The sequence below is a fragment of the Bos indicus genome, chromosome 14 (assembly GCF_029378745.1).
Source record: "Bos indicus isolate NIAB-ARS_2022 breed Sahiwal x Tharparkar chromosome 14, NIAB-ARS_B.indTharparkar_mat_pri_1.0, whole genome shotgun sequence".
NCBI classification, from domain to species: Eukaryota; Metazoa; Chordata; class Mammalia; order Artiodactyla; family Bovidae; genus Bos; species Bos indicus.
Window position 1 is genome coordinate 25,439,120 of NC_091773.1, and position 26,930 is coordinate 25,466,049.

The 26,930-nt window shown below is 38.8% G+C and overlaps 1 protein-coding gene across 5 annotated transcripts in view; it reads right to left on the reverse strand.

Annotated features, from left to right (window-relative positions):
• The window catches only part of TOX (thymocyte selection associated high mobility group box), a 312,459-nt gene that overhangs the window by 156,718 nt on the left and 128,811 nt on the right, over positions 1-26,930 (reverse strand). For 3 of the 5 annotated variants that reach the window (XM_019973948.2, XM_019973949.2, XM_070802565.1), the window contains exon 2: positions 10,156-10,221. The exons of 1 other annotated variant lie outside the window; for it this stretch is intronic. In XM_019973948.2, the coding sequence (XP_019829507.1) occupies positions 10,156-10,221 (66 nt within the window). Of the gene's footprint in view, positions 1-10,155; positions 10,222-11,718; positions 26,650-26,930 lie in introns of those variants that run through there. One more of the 5 variants, XM_070802564.1, reaches the window with a different exon arrangement.

The following is a 26,930-nucleotide window of genomic DNA, read 5'->3' on the forward strand; positions in this document are numbered from 1 at the left end:
TGTTAACAACTGCGTATTATGTCATTGTGTTCATCTTCTGTAACTTACTCCAGTTTCCAGTAACTTATACCAAACATTTAGTGTATTAAGGGTATTTTTAGTTTTTCTCCTTTATGAATCACATTGCAGTGAATAACCTTAGGTATTTTTTTCCTTAGGATAATGTTCTAGAGTCCTATGCTTATGCTAAAATGAAATTAAAGAATGCCTGCTTGAGAGAAGACCTCAGAGACTATACCTTCACTCCGTAGATGAAAAAAATGAGGAGTAAAGAGGTTAAAATGATTTGCTTGTATTTAGAGAGCCAGTTGAGCACAGGGAAAACTCACAGCATCATTACATAGAATTTTTTTACATTCAATAATTGAATAAAATACATGGGGTTTAATATACTATTTAAAGCATGAATGGCCTCTGAGCTTTAATAAAATTTTCTTTTTTAAGAAACCTCTGCTAAACTGAATTTTGCTTATGGTCAGATTCTTCTTGCTAAAACATACACAGGCAGCCAACATGGATTTGAGCATTCAGGATTGGCCTATTTTTATATGTACATATTTTTATGTAAAATTTAAAATATAAACTACATGTGTTTATGGTCATTCTTTTCATTTTTCCTGTTGTACAGAAATCAGTAAATGTTGGCTATGTAAACTGACTGTCTTCAAAAGCCAAATTAGCAGAGGATAAATAGATGGCCTCTGCTCTTGGTTTGGGTCTTCCTTCAATTAAGCGGGACAGAAAAAGGAAAGATCATCATTCTCTGATATGCAATTTCTACTCTTTGGATCCTTCCCCAGGAAGCAGTTACAAGTGGATCCCTAGGTATCTGAGGATCATCTCACTTCCCACGGTCTTTACTTCCAAGAAAGCTTCTGCTGAAATGGAGTTGAAGATAGGGGCAAGGGGGAAAAAAGATGAACAACTGGAGATAATTTTCTGAGTTTAAAGAAGCTAGAGTTCTTCCTCCTTCAGTTACGCAGAAGCTGGATCCCTGGGAAAGCTGGAGAAGGGGGACGACATCTTTGATGGTGAGACCTTCTAGACATTGTTTACGTTTTGGTCGAGAAAAGGAAAAGCTCCAAGAAGAGTCCTCAACCCAGACAAGAAAAGCAGAAAATACACAGGAAATGAGGACAACTATGATTGCCAAGGTATGGAAAAAGAGGGGATAAAAGGAATCACTGTTTTGGATAAAAGAAGCCAGGCACTGCAAATAAACACCTCTGCATAGTTTTTAATGTGTGTTTGAACAAAATATGAAATTGCTGCTTTGGTAGGGAAAAGATGGTCAAATATCTGCAATTTCATTTGGTTCGACCTGCTATTTTTCAGAGTATCCCCACACAAGGTAACACATGTAGTTATGCAAATACTAACAAGTACTGAGATTAACACATAAACATTTTGACCTTAAAGTTCTAAAATACAGTGTGGCCTTGTGGCCCAAGGATGCAGTCTGACTTGGGCGTTAGGCCTTCCCGGGCCAGAATTGGAACTGGATCATGTACTGTCTTTTTGATGTTTGGTCACTCCCTCTACCACTTTCATCCTCCGGGGACTGTTGCAAGGATTCAATGAAATAACACATGCAAGGCCTTAGCTTATTTCCTTACAGATACAGGTAGCTGTCAACTGACAGTTATTACTGTTATGGACTGACTTCACTCGTTATCTTGGGGGTAAGGGGAATGCTAACCTAAACTTCCAGTCAAGCAGAAGTTTCCTGCTAAAACTTACCATTATCTTGTCAAGCAAGACATTTAACTGCAGTTGGAGTAAGAAGTAAACAGCTCAGTGCTCATGGTACAGGTGAGTTTGGGCTTCTCCGAAGGCAACTGCTGTCCAGGGCTGCGGGCCCTGCTCCAGCCCTGCAATCTTGTGGCCTCCCCCAGTTCCCACTCCTCCAAGGCCACTCTGGTTTGTGAGTTCAGAAAATGACTACTCACAATAGGCTTAGCTCTTCTTGAAGGTGGGCCTTCTCCTAAAATGCTAGGGGGCCCAGACACATCTAAGGAAGGCTTCTCTATTGGTCTCAAATCATGACCCTCAGAACCCATGTGAGTTTCAGACCAGGCTGTTCTAGTTGGAAAATCTGATGCCAAAACTAAGAATTTATTTGTTTGATTTTGCCTGCAGCAGGATCAATGATCATAATGTACAAAAAGGAAGGAATGTATGCAGAGCATCTTCCACAACAGCCACCAATTAATCTCAAACCATGAGGATTGTAGTTAGAAATTTTTAGGTCCAAACTGCAAAATAACATAGATCAGAATAAACACAGGAGAAAGAAAGAAAATATGAATATAAAGATTAAACTGAAACCCTCTGTGTGTTTCTGGGAAGTCCAGCCTAAGTATGATCTAAAACCAAGGAACTGAAATTGTGAAGGGAAACGACATTTTTTTAAAGGTGTTCGGGTGGCAGGTGAAGATATGAAGAGGGTGGTCTCAGAAGAGATAGGGATAGGTGGAAAGACAGCTTTTCTAAGCCTTAGTGTTCTTATACTAAAAATGGGTGATATCACTTCTACTTGACATATTGGCATAATGAAATTTTAGTGTTGTTTGGAACAATCTTTTAAGTGTCTTGGAAGTGGAGTTGGCAGAGACAGATGATATCATTCAACATACTGTTGTTCTTAACTTGAATGCCATACCTATTATTTAGACATTATTTAGTGACAGGTTTGCTTCATTGGTAGCTCAGCTGGAAAAGAATCTGCCTGCAATGCGGGAGACCTGGGTTCGATCCCTGGGTTGGGAAGATCCCTTGGGGAAGGGATAGGCTACCCACTCCAGTATTCTGGCCTGGAGAATTCCATGGACTGCATAGTCCATAGGGTTGCAAAGAGTTTATTATAAGTGATAGAAAAAAAAAATCTAACACATATATATATTCCAAAATTTAACAGGAAGGATCATTTAGTTTTTCATCACTGCTCATATGCTAAAGCAAAACATCTGCAAAAAATACCATCATGAACAAGTCAAAGGGCTGTTTTCACGATGTATCAAAATCAACTAAATTGGTCAGGCTGTGTGCTAGAGTCATGGCACCTTGGCCAGTGCCAAAATGTCTTGGTGTCACTTGACAGTTGTCCACAGAGCAAACCATCCTCCACATGGAGCTAGATGCTTTTTCAGAATCTGTTTTTGCCATACATGCTATTCCATTCATATAGTTTCATAATTTCTATCATTGAAATGCTTTTGTCTAATGCTTAAAAATATATACTATCAGATAATTATAATAAAATTCTTAAACATACTCAGCAACATTCGTTTTCTGAAATAAAAAATGAGTCTTATATTTGCAAATCCCACAGCTTGGAAATGTATATGATACACAACATTTAACCTGTCAGCAGCCTCATTAGTGTCAATGAGTAGGAACTGGCAATCAGTGGATGGTGTGCTCTACATGTGTTTGTGTTTTAAAATGTTCCCAAAATAGCTCTGTTAGAGGAGTTAATATTAAACACTTTTACTGGACAAATGAATTTCAGCTTAAACTTTATGCTCTATTTGAATTTTTTTGAGAAATTCCATTTCTCATATAACTGATCATTTATAGATTACAGAGTCAAGACCCAATTAATAATAACAAAAACAACAATAATAATAATAAAGATTGGGTGGTTAAAAAAATCATCTAAATTTCAACCCTATCAAAGTGTAAATGATAAAGAAAATATGCAGAAAAATGAATGTGTGCTTGAGTATCAGGAGCTCTAAGATATACATTAATATTTGTATGGTGCTGGTATTCAGTATCCATATAGTTATTAAGACATTTTTATAAACTGTAAGAAATATGTGAGCTATTTTAAGATATAATTCTGAAAAACAGACTTCCATGTAAGAAGCCAATTTAGGAAGAAAACAACATAAACAATAGTAACTTGTGTGCTCAAGTGAAGCATCTTTTTAATTTTGAGTAATGAAGATGTCAAGCCCAACGCTAGAGTAGTTTAACTTAATTAGGTGGCCTATTTTTCCAGGCATCCTTTCATTTCCCATTGAAAACTCAGCTTGTATGCAAGGCAACAAGAGCAATTTTGTCTGTAATGAATACCTCTGGGACTGCACAGAGTAATCATTTGAACGTTACACTGAAGACTGGTTTGAGTAACTAGTTTGGGCTTGTTAAGATGCCAGACTTTGTTGGACTAACTAGATTACTCAAAGCCTGGCAGCTTTGCTATTTTATTGGGTGAATGGTCAAAAAGTCAAGCTGACCTTACTCCTGAAATTTCTGCCAAAAGGAACCAATCTAAAAGTAATTGGCCTAATTTATAGTTCAAATTTATGTCACGATCATGGAAATTTTATGACCTAACTCAAGGGATTTTTTTTTCAAAAGTGCTCTTAAAAATATTATACTTTCCAGGCCCTGTTGTCATACCTCATTTATACTGTATCTAACCTTGAGAATTTTCTCATCTGTAACTAAAATACAGATAGAGTTATTAATAAGTTTGCAAACATTAAATATTACAATTCTGACAGTATATATAAGAGAACATTGCACAAATAAGAACTTGGGAAGTCCCATTGGTTCTGCTGCCATTGTACTGTGTATGACAAATAGCAATACGATATTACTGTAAGAATAACTGCCTGTTACTATATAGTTTATTATCACATTAATTCTTGGAGTCCTGGACTTGAAATAATTCTCTGAGGTGCTAAAAGTGTTGTGCCTTTTGTTAACATGTGAGACACTGACACCCAGGTGGAGGGGTGCTGCTCGAATGGAACGGGCAGGACCAGATTTGCTAAATGTCTGCACAGCAGGGCTGAAAACTACTGCGAGTAGAAGACTCAAAGAATTAATGTGAGTAAAACATGTACACAAAATAAAGCTGCACATTTCCAATGTGCCAAGCATTGCTGAAGCACAGGAGATCCAGAGAGAAAGAAGGGCGAGTCCCACTGCAGTCATACAATACGCCACAGCAGGGCAGGTGCGTGTCTCAATAACTCCAACCAGAGAGGCATGGACATGTGTGCATAAGGAAAAAACATGGATCATTCAGCAATAGCAAGAGGAGAGATAGATGAAAGTGAGGTAAGATGAGCTGAGTAAATGAGAACCTGTGAGGTCCAGAACTCAAGCTGTAATAATGTAGGTGGAAAAGAGGAGACAGATTCAACAGTGATGCAGAGAAGTAGAATCAGTACTATCTGGAATCAGTTCAGAGCTCAGCTTTTAAGGGAGACTCTTCAAGTTTCTGTCTTGGGTAACTGGGGAGTGGCGTTCAATCTCACGACTATAGGCAACATAGGAAAAAAAGAAGTTTGGGGTAAGGTAGTGGGCTGGAGGTGATGAATTTCGATTTGACAAATGGATATGTTGAGTCTGAGCTGCTGTTAAGGACAGGTGCCCAGGGAGGTTAGAAATCAAACCTGAAACTCACATGAGAGCTGCCCTAGATGCTTTTCAACTTTTCCATTCAAGATGGAGGGTATAAAATGTACATTAAATGCTTAGTTGTAAGATTCTAGGAAAAACATTGCTATGTTTTATCACAGTTATTTTTAATCTTGAGATCTGAGGAAACAGGTAAGAGAAATTCCAGTGGGAGAAGAAAAAGAGAAGCAGAGAGAAACCTGATTACAACCTGGAAATAATGTAACACAGGATCCTAGGTCAGGACATTTAATACTTAGGGTTTACTATAATGCTCAAATTAACAACAAAAATTATGGAAGAAAGGGGGAAGGAAGAAAAATAAGAGAGGGAGGAAAGAAATGACGGAAGCAAGTAGATTGGAGGGAAAACAAGCAGAAAGAAATGGTTTATTGGAGTCAAGGAGGAAGTGATTTATTGAAAACAAGGTTTAATCAAGTAACCAAAGATTCTCCATCACCTCTGTCAGGAAAATCTGCCAGGTAATTATTTCTTGTATATATTAAAAAAAAAAAAAAAAAGACAAAAACAGTACTTCTCAATCATTTCCACACAGAGCCCAAACTGAGGGGTGAGAAGTGAAGAGTTCCTACATCCAGGGAACTGGTAAACAATCTCACCATTGTGGGTGGAAAGCATGGAATGAATAAGTAGCTGTGGAAAATGATACTCTTGAAACTTCTATAGAAGAAAAAGAAAGAGGAAAAGGAAACTAAATAAACAAACGGATAGATAAATGACCTTGGTGCTATACAAAGTTCCTATCAGGAAACCCAGACTCCTGTTTCCTTTGATGTATTTAATTCAAATGAACATTTATCTTGAGTATAATTGACTCCATATAAGGAATTACAGAAGGTACTTCAGGGAAAAAGAAGGATTTCCTGGCATGAGCATCTAAGTAGGCTTGGGTGATTCTGGGGAAGGGGCAGAGCTCAGGTGGGCAGTCCAGTCCCCTTCCACGTCTGTGCTGTGCCATTCGGCATGGTGGTCAATCAAACACGTCAGATTAAGAATGAGAAAGGAGTTCGTGATGGCCGATGGCTGCTCCTTACTTCTGGCTTCCTTTCCATTAGCTGCTCACATTTTCTCCCCTAACTATAGAGAAGGGAACCTGTAAGTTCATGAGGTATCAAGCAGCATGGGCCTCCTTAGCCAGAGTCTAGAAACCCACAAATAAGTCTTGCATTGTGTGGTTCAAATTCTATCCAGAATAAGAAAAAGTTAAATGGTGTTTGAAGTCCTGAATGGCCAGCACACTTAGGGCTATTATAGGAGAAAACAGTGAATATTTTAAGAATGAACCCAGAAGTGGAAATGTCATGGGTTTTTATTGCATATTTGTCAGGCTGGAAAATCCCATGGACGGAGGAGCCTGGTAGGCTACAGTCCATGGGGTCGCTAAGAGTCAGACACGACTGAGCAACTTCACTTTCACTTTTCACTTTCATGCATTGGAGAGGGAGGTGGCAGCCCACTCCAGTGTTCTTGCCTGGAGAATCCCCGGGACGGGGGAGCCTGGTGGGCTACCGTCTATGGGGTCACACAGAGTCGGACACGACTGAAGTAACTTAGCATAGCATAGCATAGCAGGCTTATTATAGGGTGGTGTATTCAATATAAAAGCTGCCTATCAGCACTGTTTATAATAGCCAGGACATGGAAGCAACCTAGATGCCCATCAGCAGATGAATGGATAAGAAAGCTGTGGTACATATACACAATGGAGTATTACTCAGCCATTAAAAAGAATACATTTGAATCAGTTCTAATGAGGTGGATGAAACTGGAGCCTATTATACAGAGTGAAGTAAGCCAGAAGGAAAAACACCAATACAGTATACTAATGCATATACATGGAATTTAGAAAGATGGTAACAATAACCCTGTGTACAAGACAGCAAAAGAGACAGTGTTGTATAGAACAGTCTTATGGACTCTGTGGGAGAGGGAGAGGGTGGGAAGATTTGAGAGAATGGCATTGAAACATGTAACATATCATGTATGAAACGAGATGCCAGTCCAGGTTCGATGCACGATACTGGATGCTTGGGGCTAGTGCACTGGGACGACCCAGAGAGATGGTATAGGGAGGGAGGAGGGAGGAGGGTTCAGGATGGGGAACACATGTATACCTGTGGTGGATTCATTTTGATATTTGGCAAAACTAATACAATTATGTAAAGTTTAAAAATTAAATAAAATTAAAAAAAAAGCTGCCTATCAATTACAAAAGTATATGCAAAAAATTCTAAGGGTTTGTATACACTAGACTTACGAGGTATAGAGTTCATGCAGTAGATGAGTGCCAGAGAGCCCTTTGGGACTATCTAAAAGAATATCGTTAATTTTTACAGTGCACTTCCATTTCTGGAGCCGTTCCAGCACTGGCTTTCTATAAAAATCATTTCTTTAGAATTGTGCTATTTGCTTGTAGCAACATCACAGGAGCAGTAGTATACCATATGCTGCTACTTAGCAACTTAGTCTGTAAGTCCCAAAGCATGTACTGATTTGAAAATTGAATAGGAATTACAATTGTTGAGAGATATTAAGTAAGCTTGGATTACTAAACTATGCAGATGCTTGATACTGTATATTGTGTAGGAAAAGGAACAAAACTATATATCTTTTTTCCCCTGCAGATGACTAAAGTCTTATTTATTGTTGCTGAAAGGGGTAAATTGATTAAAATTCCCTAAAAGAATACCTGGTAATGAATTCTTGAACACACCATATTACAGTAAACAAAAGGAATGTTAAGGGTAAAATTTAGTAAAGGCCATTCAACTTACATAATTTGTGAAGCTTATTCCCTGCCATGGTATGTATTATCTTACATTAGTCGAATTTTTTCAATAGCACATTTTAAAAACATTTTCATATGTGCTGCATTATTAAAAAATAGTTTGCTTCTGGCACACAAACCTGTCATATCTTTACAAAGCACATAAAGTATTTGGAGCTCCTGACTCCTCCATAAATTATCACTGGTATTTAAAACATTCTTGGTAACGGGACTGAAATATTAAGAAAAATAACATTGTTTGATTTTAGTCAGGGATTAATAGAATTCATGGTACTTGAATTTAAAAATCTGAAGAGCCAAGTTGTTACGATGTATATGCTTTGAATTTCCCATCCTTTATCCAAAAGTCTTTAAGACGGACATAATGATTCTCTGAAAGGGAGCAGCTGCTTTATAACAGCAATCATTTATTGAGTTTGTGTTCCTACTGTTTCAAACAAATTCAATTAGCCCTTACACTTCAAAACCCTAAAGGCACCAAAGAGATGATACCAGGTTGCTTTCATCTAATAGTAATACTAAACTTGTCAGTACAGTTTTGGGATTGATGGTTAGAAGAAAATTAATAGTAACATTTTTCATTTTTTAATCAAACAGTCCTATTCAGAACTACCTATGGATCTTGGCGGCTACTTAGTTGAATGAATTCAGTTTAAGTAATGATTCTAAACACGAAGCCCAACCTTCCAAAGGTATTCTGAGAGTGATTGACTCTTGAATGGAAGGAAATGTAGATTGGGTATTTGAACTCAATGATGACCTTCTCATCTGAACAATACTGTATAGTTTCCAGAATGTCTACCAGAGAAGGCAGTGATCATAATGACTTCTAAATGCAAAGTTCATGGAGAGGCAGGCCTGCCTCTGTTTTGAGTTAAGCCTGAGACATTTTGTTCTTAGAGAAATTTTAAAGCCCCGTGAAGTGCACCCCTGACATATATATTAGATTTAATTCACTGACAACCACCATGAAGAAAAATAGTTTTATTTTTGTTCTCTATTTCCCCACCCCTCTCAGTTATCAAATGTATTTGGGCGGATATGTGGGCATTGAAAACAACTGTTTTCAATGTTTGAGTTTACATTATAGTTATTGACACATGAAACTCCAGGCTACCATGGTTTTCACTCTTCCAGAAAATATATGTTCAAGTCCACAATATGCTCCTGTGAACTCTTCCTTACTCTCATTTATTCATTCATTTATTTTTACTTACAGTATTCTTACATATCATGTTATAGTGGCCCCAGAGGGCAGTTACTATTTTGCTTCAAATACCCGCTCTGGATCAAAAGGTCTGGTCTTAAGTATCTAAAAATAAATAGCCAAACATTCACTTTTATAAATGTAACCATTTACATTTTCATTGGACTTTCGTTGTCACTTCTCATGATTAAACACCTTGTCAACCATTCCCAGTGAAATGGATACAGATGTGTCCTTGAAATGTTTCCATAATACCACGGTGTTTTGGCTTGAAAGCAGCCATAGAGCACTCTCTGGCTGTGGGATTCTGGTGATCAATGTAACATTTTATTGAAATGCCCCAATAGTTGATAATTAAAGCTATCTGTGACATGTGTAGCTTATAATGATTAACTCGTCTACAGTCAGAAGCTCAAATAACCTGCACCTGTAAAGACTTTATTTCCTAAAGGTAAAACAACTGTTTAGGAAAGATCATGCTGGCAAAACAGCTGCTTGCCGTTCTGGAGAGGAAACAAGGTATTATCTTTCAACAAATGCCAACTCTGGGGTTTTATCAGCGCAATCTCATTAACTGGAAACAAGGCTTAAATGCTTTGTTTATAAATTATGATTATTCCTGATTGCGGCAGTTACTGATAGTGCTACTCATTTGCAATGCAACTCTTTGAATTTGTTTAATTACAATTTGAAACAAGGCAGAGAAGATTAATTAACCCACCTGGCTGGCTGGCACATAGTCCTGGCTCGGCTCTGTCATGCTCATATACATGTTCTCACCGTCAAACTGCGAATGAAATAATAGTAAACATTCAGCAATCTTGACTGTGTGCATGTTTGTTGTTGGTTTTTGTGTTTTGTTTTTTTTTTCACCATCAAACTGGAAAACAGTAGCCATAAAACAAAATACTGTGGTTGGAAATATGGAAAATCTGTCACAGCAAGAGAACCATGTCTATTCTTTGATGCTTCTGTTGTCATCTTTCCTGACCCTGGATGTCAGTGATTTGGAGTAATTAGTGCTCTAGTAATTACAGCAAGCAAGCAAGAAATGAATGGTTTCCTTTCATCTGCAATCTGTTTTAAAACAAAATGGCTCATTCTGCATACCACATATATACATATTGCAGTTCAGCTGTAACGAAGTATTAAATGGATGGCATGATTTCTGAAAGAAAAGAATAATGGAAAATATACTAAGGCACAGCTCAACACATTCTGAGTTTGGTTCTCAAAAATGAAAAAGTGGAGTTTTCATAATACACTAAAATTGGCTTCACCACAATAGCCTTACGATTAAAAAATTTTAACTTTATAATATTTGAGAAGAGCACGTGACACTACAAGCATGTCTAAGAATGGTAATAACAATGGATAACAATACAAATATACAGACTCAATGATCACATTTTCCTCTCGGAAGATTTTCAAAGACATAGAATTAATGTAAGTATTACAAATGCATAGAAATCCATATACAAATTCACAAGTTAGGAGCAAGATGGGAGGAGAAAATTCCTGGGGGCAGTTCGCGTACAAAACTGTAGAAGAGTTCAAGCAACAATAACAGTAACAACATCAACAACAAACTTTTCATTATTTGGGTTTTTGAAAGCAGTAATCACTCCATTCAGACTTAATCCTCAGCTTAAAAGTGCTGTCTTGAGTTACTTGATAAATGGGTAAAGCATTTCCCTTTTAGTTAAAGGAAGAATTTTCCCAAGGAAATAATCAAACGGACTAATACAGCCAGCTTCAAAGAGCTGAGTCTGAATATACTTTCACTGCCAGACTATTTCAGACATGGCAATTTGAATATCTGGAAGCTTATTTTTCAAGACAGAATAGAGTTAGTGACGGAGGTAGAAGGTGCAGTGCTGTGGACATGCTTGTACAGCATGAGAATAATTATAGACACAGCATTCCACCACCTGTGAGCTGCTAGCAACAAAATGGACACGCCTCAGTTCTGGAACTGGCTCTGAACTGTAGTCTGCAACACTGCCCTGAAGATCCACATAAACATGAGCTGTACAGAAAGACCTCCTTAAGGACACTTGAGGCACTCATTAAGTTCAAAGAACCAAAAGATTTCCTCACGCATCATCTTGAAAATATTTATATTTCATGTTATGTGAATAGACGTATCTAAACAGATCTGATATCACTCATTGAAAGATGTGGTTGTTAGGACAAATCAGAAATAGCACACCCAGAAAAGAAGATCTGGACATTTTAGTTGCTCTGTCATCTGGCTTAGGAGCCCTGAGTCCGATTGACTTACCCACAGTTGGTTTTCCATCAGTCAGGTGAATGCCTTCAACCCAAGATAGTCTAGCCTCACGAGATCCGCCTGTCACTTCTACCAGCTCAAAACCTAACAAAGAGCATCATTTAGCATTTCTCCACCCCCTCCCACTGTTGGTTTGTTTATAAATGTTTTTAATGTTAAGATGCCAAAGAATCATTTAAAATATGGACAGTTTCTCTGACTGTAGCAAACTAAACTGAACAGAAGTAGTGAAGTGAATCAAACACTCCACTGCCTATGCATATTCTATAAATGTGTTACTTTCTATTTCATCTTCTCTTACTCATTTTCTAAATCTGGTGTCATTTTCAAGCCAACTAAAGCTTTGAAGTTTTGGTTTTAGTCTATCCAAAATGTGTGCTAATTGAGTATATTCAACTTACTGCTCCTAAGAACTCTTTCCTCAAAAAAGTATCAGCACTTAAGTAATATTGAGCCAAGGCTGAAACAGCATTTTAAGTAAAAGATACTTTGCTAAAGGAAAAACTATTTTTTTCAAGTACGTCCTATGTATCTGTAACGAGTATTCTTGCCTGGAGTATCCCTATGGACAGAAGAGCTGGTGGGCCACCGTCCATAGGGTCACAAAGAATTGGACGCAATTAAAGTGACTTAGCACACACACACAACCTACCTGTATCTTTACATGCATTAACTGATATGTATTAAGTGATTTAATCTTCACAACAATGAAGAGTTAGGTATTATTATTATTACCCGTAAAGGCAAAGAGAAGTAAAGCTAGATGCTCAAAGTTACACAGCTACCAAGAGGCAGGGCTGGGATTCAAAGCCAAGAAGCCTGGTTTTACAACATATGCATGTAACTCCCAAAACAAATATAAATATATTCTGAGCCATAAATGATGAGTTAGCTATCAATTCTGAAAATAATGCCAATATATTATCAGAAAAGACTGATGACAGTATCTCAATGATGTTAAGATATCGTACAGAATTTCTATGGTGAAAGTGAAAGTTGCTCAGTCGTGTCCCACTCTTTGCAACCCCATGGACTATACAGTCCATGGAATTCTCCAGGCCAGAATACTGGAGTGGGTAGCCATTCCCTTCTCCAGGGAATCTCACCAACCCAGGGAGAGATCTTAGCACAACCCATCGAACCCACGTCATCCACATCGCAGGCAGATTCTTTAACAGCTGAGCCACCAGCTTTCAAAGAACAAGAGTCCCAGTGAGCTGACAATTTAGTAATCAGGCTGGGAGAATATTCCTGGATGCTTTATAAGTAAGCCTTAAAAGACAGGGAGGTGGTTTGCTGGTTAATTTTATGTGTCAATTTAGCTGGGCCATCAATGTCCAGATGTTTGGACAAATATTCTGGGTGTGTCTATGAGGGTCTTTGGACAAAATTAACATCTCAATTGGTAAAAATGAATAAAGCAGATTGCCCTCCTTACTGTGGGCGGGCCTCATCCAATCAGTTGAATGTCTGAATAGAACAAAAAAGCTGACACTCCTGAGTGTAAAAGGGAAATCTTCCTGCCTGACTGCTTGACCTGAACACCTGTCTTCCTGCCTTCAGACTCAAACTGAAACATCAGCTCTTCTGGGTCTCAAGCCTGCCAGCTTTTGGATGGGAACTATATCATTTGTTATTGTTTGAATATTTTTTAATGAAGAAAAAAACCCAAAAAAACTCTTGGTCTCCAGCTTCCCAACTACACATCTGGGGACTTCTCAGCCTCCATAATCACAACTCCTTGTAATAAATCCTCCCTTCCTTCCCCTACCACTTCTATTACTATCAAGATATTCACAACTCCTCTGAAAGCTTATCTCTGGAAGACCGGCAATGTAGAGATGCAGAAAGAGATGACCTTGATTTTTTTGCTATGAGAGTGTCTGGCCTCATCACAACCACTCCCTGTGACCCAGTATATGTCACATACATCCACACCTCTTTGTCCAGACTGTCTTCCTTCTCTTGAAATGTTTCTTAGATCCTTCAGTTCCCCTTAGTCAGGGTTGGGCTGTCTCTAGCCTCTGGGCTCCCCCAGGTAGCCCTCTGGTTCCAGGCAGGTTTTGTTATTGGGGGATTAACTCCCTAGGGCTGTGAGCTACCAGAAGACAGTACACATCTTGGTAATCTTTAGTGTCCTTATGGCTTAGGGATAGCACATAAAAAGTCCTCAGGAAATTAACCAAAATTAAACTGTATTTGCTTGATTGCATAGATCCTCTTCCTACAGAAGGCATTGACTTGAGAGGAGGGAGAATATTCAGCTTTTAGAAAATGATTTGAAGGCTTTTAAATGCGCACAATTCATAGTCTTACAGTAGATTAAAACTGGAGCAGAATTACAATAGGAGCAGAAGCTCTTACAAAGAAAAAAAAAGGTACAGAAATAGCCAAGACAGCAATACTTAAATGCTGGAACCTGTTCTTCCTCAAGATTTTTATTCAATTAAAAAACATGCAGTTTTTTTTAAGAATCAAGAGATCTCACTGTAAATTAACTTAAGGTCTCTTTCTGAAGAATTATAAGTTACCAAATAAAGATACACGTATGTCAAAACAAGCCTGGTCATTCCTCTTTGTGTTTGGACAAACTCTTGAGCTCAAGAAGAAAAATAAGCCAAGATTCCAGTGCCCCAGCTCACCGTCTCCCTGCAAGACCCCAACAGGTTAACATCATCCTTGTACTTTTTATAGCTCCACCCAACCTCACCCTGTCCAGAAGCTGGTTCCAGGGATCTCAACAGGTCTTCTGCTGATGCAACATTCTTAGAATGCATCCGTATCTTGGGTTTATATCTAGTTGCCATCTGAAGTTGAATTATAGTGGATAGAGTCCCAGAATTTCGGTCTTGGAAAGGTCCTCAAAGGTGTCATGTCTGAACCCCTGAGGTTATGACTTAAGAAACAGACTTTTTATTGGTCATGCAGTCCATCTGGGTATAGAATCAAAGTCTAGATTTCTAGTAGAAGAGTTTTTCATTATGACATGCTGCTTTATACTCCGTTGCCCATTAAAAGTGAGGGATTAGACTCTACGGCTACTGTTTTAAACTCCATCACAAATAATAGGTGGGGGACCAGATCCACAATGCTTTGTGTGTGGCTTGTTTGCATGCCCCACAGTCTAAAAGGCAAAGTATTTGCGTTATTACACTAATGACCCCAGTTCACTTCATCTGGACCACATATTAGATAAACCTTATTCATAATTGTTGCAATGATATTCTTTTATTAAAAATAACTAACTGCATCTCCTTACTCCTTGCATTTGTCACAGCTATTATTTTTAGAATTCAGCTGAATTTAGGCATTATAACTTTTCAAAATACATCTACGCATCCTAGGACTTTTAATTTCTGTGTATTCTCAATTTAAAACCTGAAGCAAAGTTTGAAGGAGTAAATAGGCTGACTTATTTAAATCTAAATGTAAATGGCATCAACTCGGGATTAGCCTTTCTGACCAAGTGCTTTAGACTCTTTTTCATGTTTTTATTTCAAAGCACCAGGGGATACAATCACATAAAAAGTCATTCATAATCTTCCACTACAGTTTTTAAAAATTGTTTTCAGAGGATATTAACCAAACCCATAATCCCAAAGAGCTTTTCAAACTAGGTAGTTATTATTTCTTCTATTTAAAACTGAAAGTAGACATCCAACACCATCTGAACAGAGTAAACGATGAGCAGAAATGAGTAATATTAGGCTCCCAAAACCACTAAACATAAGAAAAATCAAAGATAGAATATGAAGTATAAATCAATCATTGGCACTGGTAGAGGAAATGGAATCTTTTTAGGGAAACCATTAGAAGAAAACCAGAAAACTGCTGCTGGGGAAGAATGGGGGCCTCATGGGATTCATGAACAGTATTGCATTGTATCCCCTGTAAAAGTGAAAATCTTATATTTCTGGGTGTTTTCTGGAGGAATATTGGATACTTTGTTTTTTTTTTTTTTTTTAAAAGAAGCTAAAAATGGAAATGTTTATAACAGGGAGTTAATGTGACATTTCTTAGAAGACTATAAATCATTATAAGACAGGGCAATATCCTCAAAATAAAATATCCAGTTTTGTATTACTTGGCTCAATGTGAGATTAAAAGTTATCTTTTTCTTTTTTTTTTTTTTTTTGGTAATGAAAGAAATAGTTTAAGTTTGGTCAATAAAATCAAAGACTTCTGCTCTTTCATGTAGAGCAAAGCGTTTTGAAAGCTACAGCATAATGTGAAGGGTGGGAACAGGCGCTGAGCACAGCTGTCACCACTGTTCACACGCAGAGTAACGTGTAGCCAATAAAAATAGACTGAGGTGAGCTCCAAGCTTCCTAGGCATCCTCCATTCTCCAGGAACAAGGTCAGGAGACACTGGAGAGGGAGTGTGTGTTTATTTATCTTCCAGTTCCAAGGCTGACCATGGAAATGTGAGAGGGGCTGAGGCAGTCCGCCTCCATGCCGAGCCAGACTGAATGAAACTGGCACTGTGCAAAGGGGCCTGGAAAGTGCTCACAGACCCTGAAGGGACACCTGCAGAGCACAGCCCGTCAACACCCAGAGAAAAGGAAACAACTACTGCTGGTGCTTTGAATGGATGTGCGTGACAACCTGGGAGCACACAGAGCTGAACCACGAAAGAGAGACCCCTCTTGGTTGGCTCCTGTCACTTGAACTTGAGTGGTAAACACTCTGCTGCAGATCTGAATGGCATGGAGAGGAAATATGATCTGGGCAGAGTGGAGCTTGATGACTTGGCCACTGGAGGGGGAAAGAGAGAATATCACCTCCACAAGTGCAACACTGGACCCACCACTGAGAATCTGAGCTGTGTTTAGGAACTGAATCTATACTCTCATCTTTGTCCTAGTGATACATTTATTTGGGGAAGAACTGTGTATCATGTTTCCGTTGTTAACTTTAATAACTGACATTTTCAGTAACAGTATTATGCATTTATCTTGATCCTATCCTCATAGATGCTGTCCTACCCCAAGGCCCAGTGGCATGGTAGCAACTATCTCCATCTGCTGTTAACGGTATGGTTACAATGCAATGTTTGTTTGCTTTTTTAGGCAACACACCAAATTTATTAATGCAAATGTACTCTGTATTATTTTAAGTGGCACACTTAAAGTCACACTTAATGGCTCCACACTTAAGTCATGCCATTATGATTCAAAACACTTTTAACCGCTATGGGCACTTTCCAACCACATATTAAGCCATTTAGTTTTTGGAACAGCTGTAATATGGTGACTACTGTTAATCCCATTACAGATGACAAAACTAAGACACAGAGGAGTTAAGTAACCTGTCTGTGATGGATCCAATCACATGTCCCCCAGGCCTGCACAGCCTGCCTGACCCTCAGGCCTTGGCCACTGGCTTTTAATTTCACAGTTCTCGTGGAAATAAAAGTCCCCAGCTCTCTGTACTGCCACCACAGTACAGTTAGTGGTGCCCCAAATCCACACCAACTGACATCGAGAGGCCCCGCCTCTCGATTACCAGAAGAGCTGGTAATGCACCTCAAGAGTTGGGTAGGTACTGCCCAGTGGAGAGGACTGGCCCATGGCAGGCCCTGTGGCCTCTTCAGAGAAGACCCTTTGGCCTAACAAGCAGCAGTGGTCTGCTGCACAGCTACTACGCTTGGAAGTACACACCATGTTTTGTTCTTCCCACCTCCCTGCCGTGGTCCTTCCCCCTCACTTTGGATTCCCTGGACTTGCACTCCCGGTGTTAATATGCAAGCATTCATTATGGGCTCTCCTTTCCAGGGCACCTGGACCAAGACAGTGCCAGGTGAGTCGCCCAAGGTTAGTAAGTAACAGCTCTTAACTAATGCTACATTTCATCCTGTCTTTACTGTCTTTATTATGCTTCCATTATATTATTGAGTCATTTAGTTCTATTTTAAATGTCTATGCAGTGACATAAACAAATTTATGAAATAGTAATAAACAGAAGAATCAAGATTTTTCAATATCATGAAAATACCACTCAGACGGTAAAAGCATCTGCCTACAATGACAGAGACCTGGGTTCAATCCCTGGGTTGGGAAGATCCCCTGGAGAAGGAAATGGCAACCCACTCCAGTACTCTTGCCTTGAAAATCCCATGGACGGAGGAGCCTGGCATGGGGTCACAAAGAGTCGGATAGGACTGAGTGACTTCACTTTCACTTTCATGCAAGTTTTGAGAAAATTTCATTAATCCCCAAAGAAATCCATTTTCATTATACATTATTTAAGAAAGAAAAGAATGTGTGGATAGAAGCTTAGCTATCACTCCAAATCAATCCTGGTGCACTTAGTGGAAATAACTTTTAACTAAATCATGAAAACACACTTGATCCATGACACTAGTGTCTGATATCAGAAAATCATGAGCAATGATTTCTGAGTCCATGTAGAACTCTTGTTTTTAAAATGAATTTCCAAGTAATTTCTGAATTTCTATAAAGCAAAAAGCTGTAAAACTATACCATGTCACTGAAACTCAGTGCACTTTCAAATAATTGGTTCAGAACATTCCTGTGACTTATGTTGTAGTCAAGTTTTTCTGAATCCATCGGCTAAGAGAACAACTTGAGAAGTACATTCAAACTTGCTGGCAATCCTTACCTAAGCTCACTATTTCCACATCGTATCAGCTCTCACCCTATTCACCACAGTACCTAAATCCTGCATAGACCTGGAATGAAAAGTATGAAAGTCATTTTTTGGGGGGTTGCCTCTTTTATTTCTAGTATTCCTTTTAAAGCACAGTGAACATTCTTCAGTATCTGACACATAGAGGAAAAGGTGAGACTATTTTTCACACATGTCTGGTCTGGAAGAACATGCTCTGTTCAAAACAAGAAAAATGTGAGACTTAGAAGTTCAGAACATTGAGAAGGTTCTGAGACTTGAACGACAGATGTAGAAAAAGATTAACAGAGAAGTTGTATTTAGACTGCTTAGGTGACAATTGAGTGGGATGAAAACTTTTTTAAAAAAGAGTTGAAGTCAAACAATTATTGAATAATTTTTAGATTAAAAGTGAGGGAACCAAATAAAAATACAAATAGGAAGGTACAGAATTATTAAGATGGAGATTCTCACTTCCCTATTATTATTACTCAGAAAATAACATTGAGACTAAATATAACAATGATGTTACAGGAATAGACTTCTGGTCATTAAACTCTCCTAATGGTAGGACAGGTGTTGAAATATATTTTGGTATATTCAGGGTAAACCTGACCGATTAAAAACATAAGAAGTTCAGTTTAGATATACTCCATTTTTCTTTTGAGATCATATATAATATTTTTTTTCAGGCTCCAGCCAGAGAGTTTCTATTTTCTGAATGAAAACATACTGACATTTTAAAGAACTGGATTAAATCTTTCAAGTCACTGAGTGTAAATCTGTCCATTAGGAATGGAAACAAAGCTCTGGATCTTTCACTTTAAGGAACTTAAAAAGTTACTCAATCCATTTGTTTTATCAAAAGGAGAAGAATTTCTGAATTTTCTTCGAGATTTCAAATATTATATAGGTATATTTATTTTTATATTATCTTCTTTGATATTTAACCCATGATCCCATGTAGCTCTCCCTGCTGACTTATCATATGTTATGAAGATTATGACATAATTTTCCTTGCTTTAGCTTAAGACTTCATGCATAAGATGTGCCCATCCCAAGGCATATTCATTACATGTATTTATAGAGTTTTCTTATTGTCTTCATGTTTACAGTAGTTCTAACTATCCCCCTGGGTTATATTCCCACTCCCATTTGAATTTTGTTTTTTTTTTTTATGGTAGCATTCTCCCAAATAGTTCATCCTCCCTTTGGACAACATCCTTCTTATAGCATGATACAGTGCCAGAAACATGTCTAACCCGAAACAGGAAGTCTTGTTGCTGGAAATTCCAAGTCTGCTTCCACTCAAAGCCTTATTTATACTGCATGGTGAGGAGAGACTGGTTTCCCTTGTTTTACTTTCTGAATGGCACCATATGATGCTCTTTTGCTGAAAAATTGCAAGACAGTCAGCACATGGACAGTCACACAAGACAGTCAGGGGTGCACCATCTAGCATGGTCTTGCTGTTACAGTAAATGTAATGGTAATCAACACAGTCCCAGACAAAAATGTGGTACTCACTCATTCAATCATTCAACAAATGCTCCTTTTGCACCCGCTGTGTGCCAGGCCCCGTTCACAGTGACAGCAGCTAACACCTACTTTATACTCACTGTGTGCTAGGTGCACACATGCATTCACTCACTGAATCCTTCCAACAGCTCTGTGAGGCAGGGAGTATTCACGTCCTTTGACCAAAAAGGAAACTGAGCCTTAAAGAATTAGGTCACTTGGAAGGGGTAGAGCAGAGGCTCAATTCCAGGTCTGTTTGAGGACAGAAAAATACTTACTAGTACTAGTACTAGAAGAGGATCAATCAACATGAAACTTTCTGGTAACCCAATGTGAGTATAAAATTAATGAATATCAAAACCAATTCAACAACTACCAGGACAGCAGACTTCATTATTTCAATGACAATACTCACTTAATGACAATGGAATAATTTATTCCATAGTCAATTCTAATGGGATCAGAACAGTTACTAGAGGCAGAAAGTGTATTAGGAAGATTACATGCATGTTAAGTCACTTTTAAACTCCGAGAGTTGGTGATGGACAGGGAGGCCTGGCATGCTGCAGTCCATGGGGTTGCAAAGAGTAGGACATGACTGAGCGACTGAACTGAACTGAAGTCACTTCAGTCGTGTCCGAATCGTTGCAATCCTATGAATGTAGCCCACCAGGCTCCTCTGCCCACGGGATTCTCCAGGCATGAATACTGGAATGGGTTGCCATTTCCTTCTCCAGGGAATCTTCCCAACCCAGGGATCAAACCTGTGTCTCTTACAGCTCCTGCATTGGTATTGACAGGCAGGTTCTTTATGTAGGCTGCAGTTCATGGGGTCGCAAAGAGTCAGACACAGCTGAGCAACTTCACTTTCACTTTTCACTTTCATGCATTGGAGACGGAAATGACAATCCATTCCAGTGTTCTTGCCTGGAGAATCCCAGAAACAGCGGAGCCTGGTGAGCTGCCGTCTATGGGGTCGCACAGAGTCGGACACGACTGAAGCGACTTAGCAGCAGCAGCAGCAGCAGCGCCATCTGGGAAGCCCCACAGAATTGAATAATTCAGAGCAGGGTTCGAAACTCAGGTTTGCCACTCAATATCTGCGAATAGATCCAACCAGTCCATCCTAAAGGAAATCAGTCCTGGGTGTTCATTGGAAGGACTGATGTTGAAGCTGAAACTCCAATACTTTGGCCACCTCATGCAAAGAGCTGACTCATTGGAAAAGACCCTGATGATGGGAAAGACTGAGGGCAGGAGGAGAAGGGGATGGCGGAGGATGAGATGCTTGAATGGCATCACTGACTCAATGGACATGGGTTTGGGTGGACTCCAGGAGTTGGTGATGGACAGGGAGGCCTGGCGTGCTGCGATTATGGGGTCGCAAAGAGTCAGACACGACTGAGTGACTGAACTGAATTGAACTGAGCTGTAAATGTAGGAAGGCATAGCCTCTGTGAGCTTCAGTGGCCGTGTCACAGGATTGTTGTGAAGACCAGAACTGCTAGGGGAAATGCCTGGTACAACATCCATGACTAACTGATTCTCAAAGTTAGTCCCTTACCTTTCTGTTCACTGCTAGACTAAGCCAGACTGAGTATACTAAACTGGTCTTTCTTCTCCTCCACTTTCAATGCTCCCTAAGGTTTTCAAGACAAATTCCAATTACTTAGTTCAAAACACAAGGTCCTTCATGATATGAACAGTGATGTCACTTATTTATGGATGGTGCCCAACTCTAAATGGCCAGTGCCAGTGCCATGCCAGTATTAAATGTTTTTAACACCACTCCTGTCTACATCTCTTGTCACTACTGACATACGACCAGCAAACTCCCACCTCTGTTCCTCCCACTCATTCCCTCTGCCTGGAATACCTTTCCATCTCCCAGTCCATGTGAGTTCTTGTCCTATTTTCTAGTAATAAGATGGTCACTGAATTGATAGGCCAACTTGGAACACTTCTAAAAGTGAGGGACATACTAAAACTAATTATGATTGAACAGCAGGCATAAATGTGATTCTCTCAGACGAGAAGCATCTTCCCACCAGAAGGTAAGCCTTCCCTAAAGCCACTTATGATCTAGGGTCCCTTCTCTGTGCCTCAGTAAGTTCACTACAGCATCATGTGCTTACTGCAGCCTGTATCTCATTGTGTGGGCACTGTTCTATGCTACCTGGCTCCTATATCAGACTATGAACTATTAGAGGGCAGGGACATTCCTATTTACTTTTCTATCCCCAGTACTTAACTATTGTCAAGCACACAGAATTTACTAAGTTAACACTAAACAAATGATTTAAAAAAATTCAGTGCAATGTTGTGAGAAGTGAAAGCATTTTAGGTATCTCACCATTCTGCTATTCTGCAGTAATATTTATTCCATGTGCTTTCATTTCCAAATCAATTTCTATCCATGAAAATAACTGATCCTCCAGGGGCACTGGAAAAAAGCTTTTGTAAACCAGACCACATTTCAGTTTTCCATCTCTTCCTGTTTTATAGGGACCGAATTTTTTTTTCAGTCACTCTAGTTTGGTTAGCGTGAAAAGAAGTTCATTTTATGAGCACTTAGCTAACAGAGAAAACTTTCATGGTACCAAACTGCCCAGTTCCGGTAAGCAGGCTGTGCCCATGCTGTTCCAGATCAAGCTAGTTTATTTTTTCATGCTGACGTCAAGCTGCTGGTGAACATTTTGCTCTCTGCATCATCTCCAAATCTATGAAAAGATTAGTCGCTCAGTTGTGCCCCACTCTTTGTGATCCCATGAACTTCAGCCCACCAGGCTCCTCTGTCCATGGGATTTTCCAGGCAAGGATACTGGAGTGGTTTACCATTTCCTTCTCCAGGGGATTTTCCCGACCCGGGACTGAATCTGGGTCTCCTGCACTGCGGGCAGAGTCTTTATCCACTCACCTACTAGGGAAGCCCTAATCTATACCAGTGAGCTAATGAAAAGCTGACTGGACTGGCAGACAGAGTGCAGTTCATTCCTCCCTTTTACCATGTGGTTTTTGAGTAATTCGGAGTCTCTTGTTCCCTTGCAGGTACGGCAGAATAGGGGCAGAATTTAGGACAGATTCCACCATGAACTGGATTTGAAATAAGAAGAATCAGATGTAAGTCTTGGTTATGACACTTCCTAGCAGACTCTTCAGGGGAATGAGAGTAAGAATTACACTTTCTTTGTGCAATTATTTCAGATTGGGAAAGCACTTGTAAATTTAAAGCACTAAACGTACAATCCCTGTGCTACCGTCTGGAAATTACAGAACTTCCCCTCTCATGGCAAGTTCATGTGATTGCTTTCATCATTTACTGGAAAGATCAATAGGCAGAAAGAGTGCAGAATCACGATAGATATGCCCTAAATTAACTTATGAAAAGGTCTTTAATATGGAAGATGATATGCAGACATTATTTTTACCACTATATAAGGAAGGGCAGAGTCCTACCTTAAATATTAGGTAAAAGAGAAGCAAAGGAGTGTAAAACAGTAAATAATAGTGTAATTACCAAATACATGAAGACTTTGTAGAGCATCATGTGTATGTATGTGCAAGTATACATGCACACACATGTTTTTTATATAATGTACATATTTATTTATTGTATCTGCATACAGAATATTTTTCACATGAAATGTTATTTGGTTTTTATTTATTTTAGGCTACATAAGGGAGATGCTATTATGGTAAAATATATCAAAAACTGCTATACAAAACTGCAGGAGAAACTATCTGAAAATGCAAAGCATTACTGAATTGTTCTCTTAATTCATAGAGAAAGTATTACCCAGTCATAGTAAGCTATATCATATCATATTCACTAAAATTGCTTCAGGCAGATTTATTGTCATAAAATGAAAATTTCAGGCAGTTTTTTGCATAAAAATACAACATTATACTTAAATATATAATAGTATGATATAAGATGCTATAGATTTCCTATAGCATCTTATTTTCCATAGCTTATTAGCTTCATACATTTAATTATCCATAAGATAACAACTGCTTGTATTTTATGGAACTGCTGCTGCTAGAACAATTTCTGCTCTAGTCCAACAACTGCATAACCCAGTTAGATATTTAATCTGTTTCACTAATCAGTTAATGTTCTTTATAATGCTCACATCAAAGAAATTATGTAATCTCTACTACTCTGTAACCTTTAATTTCACTTTCTGTAAGAAGCATTACATTATTAATATCTTTTGCACATTTCATACTTGCTATGAAAAATTCTGGCATAATATATTTTTATAACCATTAAGTAAATTAATATTAATGCTAGATTAAGTAGTTTCAGGATTTTTTGTTTGAAATGCCTTCTTAATAGTTCTGAGCAGAATGTACATATTTTATATTAATATATATGTAATGAGTCTTGTCTCTAAGAAATCCATCAATGTTACTTGAGACATTAAACTTGAAACAAATAATTTAAACATATACTGAAATAAGACTAGGATGGAAAATAAACATTACAGCAAATCAAATTATTTAACAGATTTTAATTTTAAAGCAGAATGATGCTGCTTTTTCTTCAGAGGTAACCCAACTTTCCTCAGAAAGTTTAATTATAGTGCCTACTCCCCATTCCACATAATTTAGGCAACAAAGCTCTTTGGACACATGACAGGAAAATATCCAACATCTAATATTTAAAATCCGTATTTTACAATATCCTTATAGCATACCATTTTTGGGCAGTGAAACTGCATTTGTAATAATCCATTTATATCAGTGATTCTAAAACCTAATGGGGTTTCTCAAAAAATGTACACTCAAACCTGTATGTAAAATTTTAAACCTGTACTTTTTTTTTAAACAGGAGAAAAACAAATTTAATTACTTATGTATATATGTATAGGACCTCCACAAAGATATGAGACTCAAAGGCAGTCAATGGAGACTTACACACCACCCAGAGCTAAGAAAAGTGATATGAATCTAGGGCTTGAAAGGGGAAAAAGGCAATTCATAGGAAGAGAAGAAGGGCAAACATCTGGTCCATAAAAGTTAAACTGTACTTTTTAAAAACAGTGTATTTTCACTCTGATTCTTGAAAAGAAAAAGGCTTGTGGATGTGCATTTTTAGGAAACCCAATAAGACCCCATGCTTTTTATCCATTAGTAGTTACTGTTTTCAGTCAAATGTTCTTTAAGGTGAGAGGCTGATTTAATGAATGGTTTCCATAATGATGGGCTGGGAGGACCAACCCCACGTCCAAGGAGTGGTGGCTGCGCGGGCGCAGGAGGGCCTAGAGGAGCTATCCCACGTTGAAGGTCAGGAAGGGCGGTGGTGAGAAGATACCCATTGTCCAAGGTAAGGAGCAATGGCTGTGCTTTGCTGGAGCAGCCGTGAAGAGATACCCCACGCCCAAGGTAAGAGAAACCCAAGTAAGATGGTAGGTGTTGCAAGAGGGCATCAGAGGGCAGACACACTGAAACCCTACTCACAGGAAAATAGTCAATCTAATCACACTAGGACCACAGCCTTGTCTAACTCAATGAAATTAAGCCATGCCCGTGGGGCAACCCAAGACGGGCGGGTCATGGTGGAGAGATCTGACAGAATGTGGTCCACCGGAGAAGGGAATGGCAAACCACTTCAGTATTCTTGCCTTGAGAACCCCATGAACAGTATGAAAAGGCAAAATGATAGGATACTGAAAGAGGAACTCTCCAGGTCAGTAGGTACCCAATATGCTACTGGAGATCAGTGGAGAAATAACTCCAGAAAGAATGAAGGGATGGAGCCAAAGCAAAAAGAATACCCAGCTGTGGATGTGACTGGTGATATAAGCAAGGTCCAATGCTGTAAAGACCAATACTGCATAGGAACCTGGGATGTCAGGTCCATGAATCAAGGCAAATTGGAAGTGCTCAAACAAGAGATGGCAAGAGTGAATGTCGACTTTCTGGGAATCAGCTAACTAAAATGGACTGGAATGGGTGAATTTAACTCAGATGACCATTATATCTACTGCGGACAGGAATCCCTCAGAAGAAATGGAGTGGCCATGATGGTCAACAAGAGTCCAAAATGCAATACTTGGATGCAATCTCAAAAATGACAGAATGATCTCTGTTTGTTTCCAAGGCAAACCATTCAATATCACAGTAATCCAAGTCTATGCCCCAACCAGTAACACTGAAGAAGCTAAAGTTGAACAGTTCTATGAAGACCTACAAGACCTTTTATAACTAACACCCAAAAAAGATGTCCTTTTCATTATAGGGGACTGGACTGCAAAAGTAGGAAGTCAAGAAACACCTGGAGTAACAGGCAAATTTGGCCTTGGATACGGAATGAAGCAGGGCAAAGACTAATAGAGTTTTGCCAAGACAATGCACTGGTCATAGCAAACACCCTCTTCCAACAACACAAGAGAAGACTCTACACATGGACATCACCAGATGGTCAACACTGAAATCAGACTGATTATATTCTTTGCAGCCAAAGATGGAGAAGCTCTATACAGTCAACAAAAACGAGACCAGGAGCTGACTGTGGCTCAGATCATGAACTCCTTATTCAGACTTAAATTGAAGAAAGTAGGGAAAACCACTAGACCATTCAGGTATGACCTAAATCAAATCCCTTATGATTATACAGTGGAAGTGAGAAATAGCTTTAAGGGCCTAGATCTGATAGATAGAGTGCTTGATGAACTATGGACTGAGGTTCGTGACATTGTACAGGAGACAGGGATCAAGACCATCCCCATGGAAAAGAAATGCAAAGAAGCAAAATGGCTGTCTGGGGAGGCCTTACAAATAGCTGTGAAAAGAAGAGAAGCGAAAAGCAAAGGAGAAAAGGAAAGATATAAGCATCTGAATGCAGAGTTCCAAAGAATAGCAAGAAGAGATAAGAAAGCCTTCTTCAGCGATCAATGCAAAGAAATAGAGGAAAACAACAGAATGGGAAAGACTAGAGATCTCTTCAAGAAACTTAGAGATACCAAGGGAACATTTCATGCAAAGATGGGCTCGATAAAGGACAGAAATGGTATGGACCTAACAGAAGCAGAAAATATTAAGAAGAGGTGGCA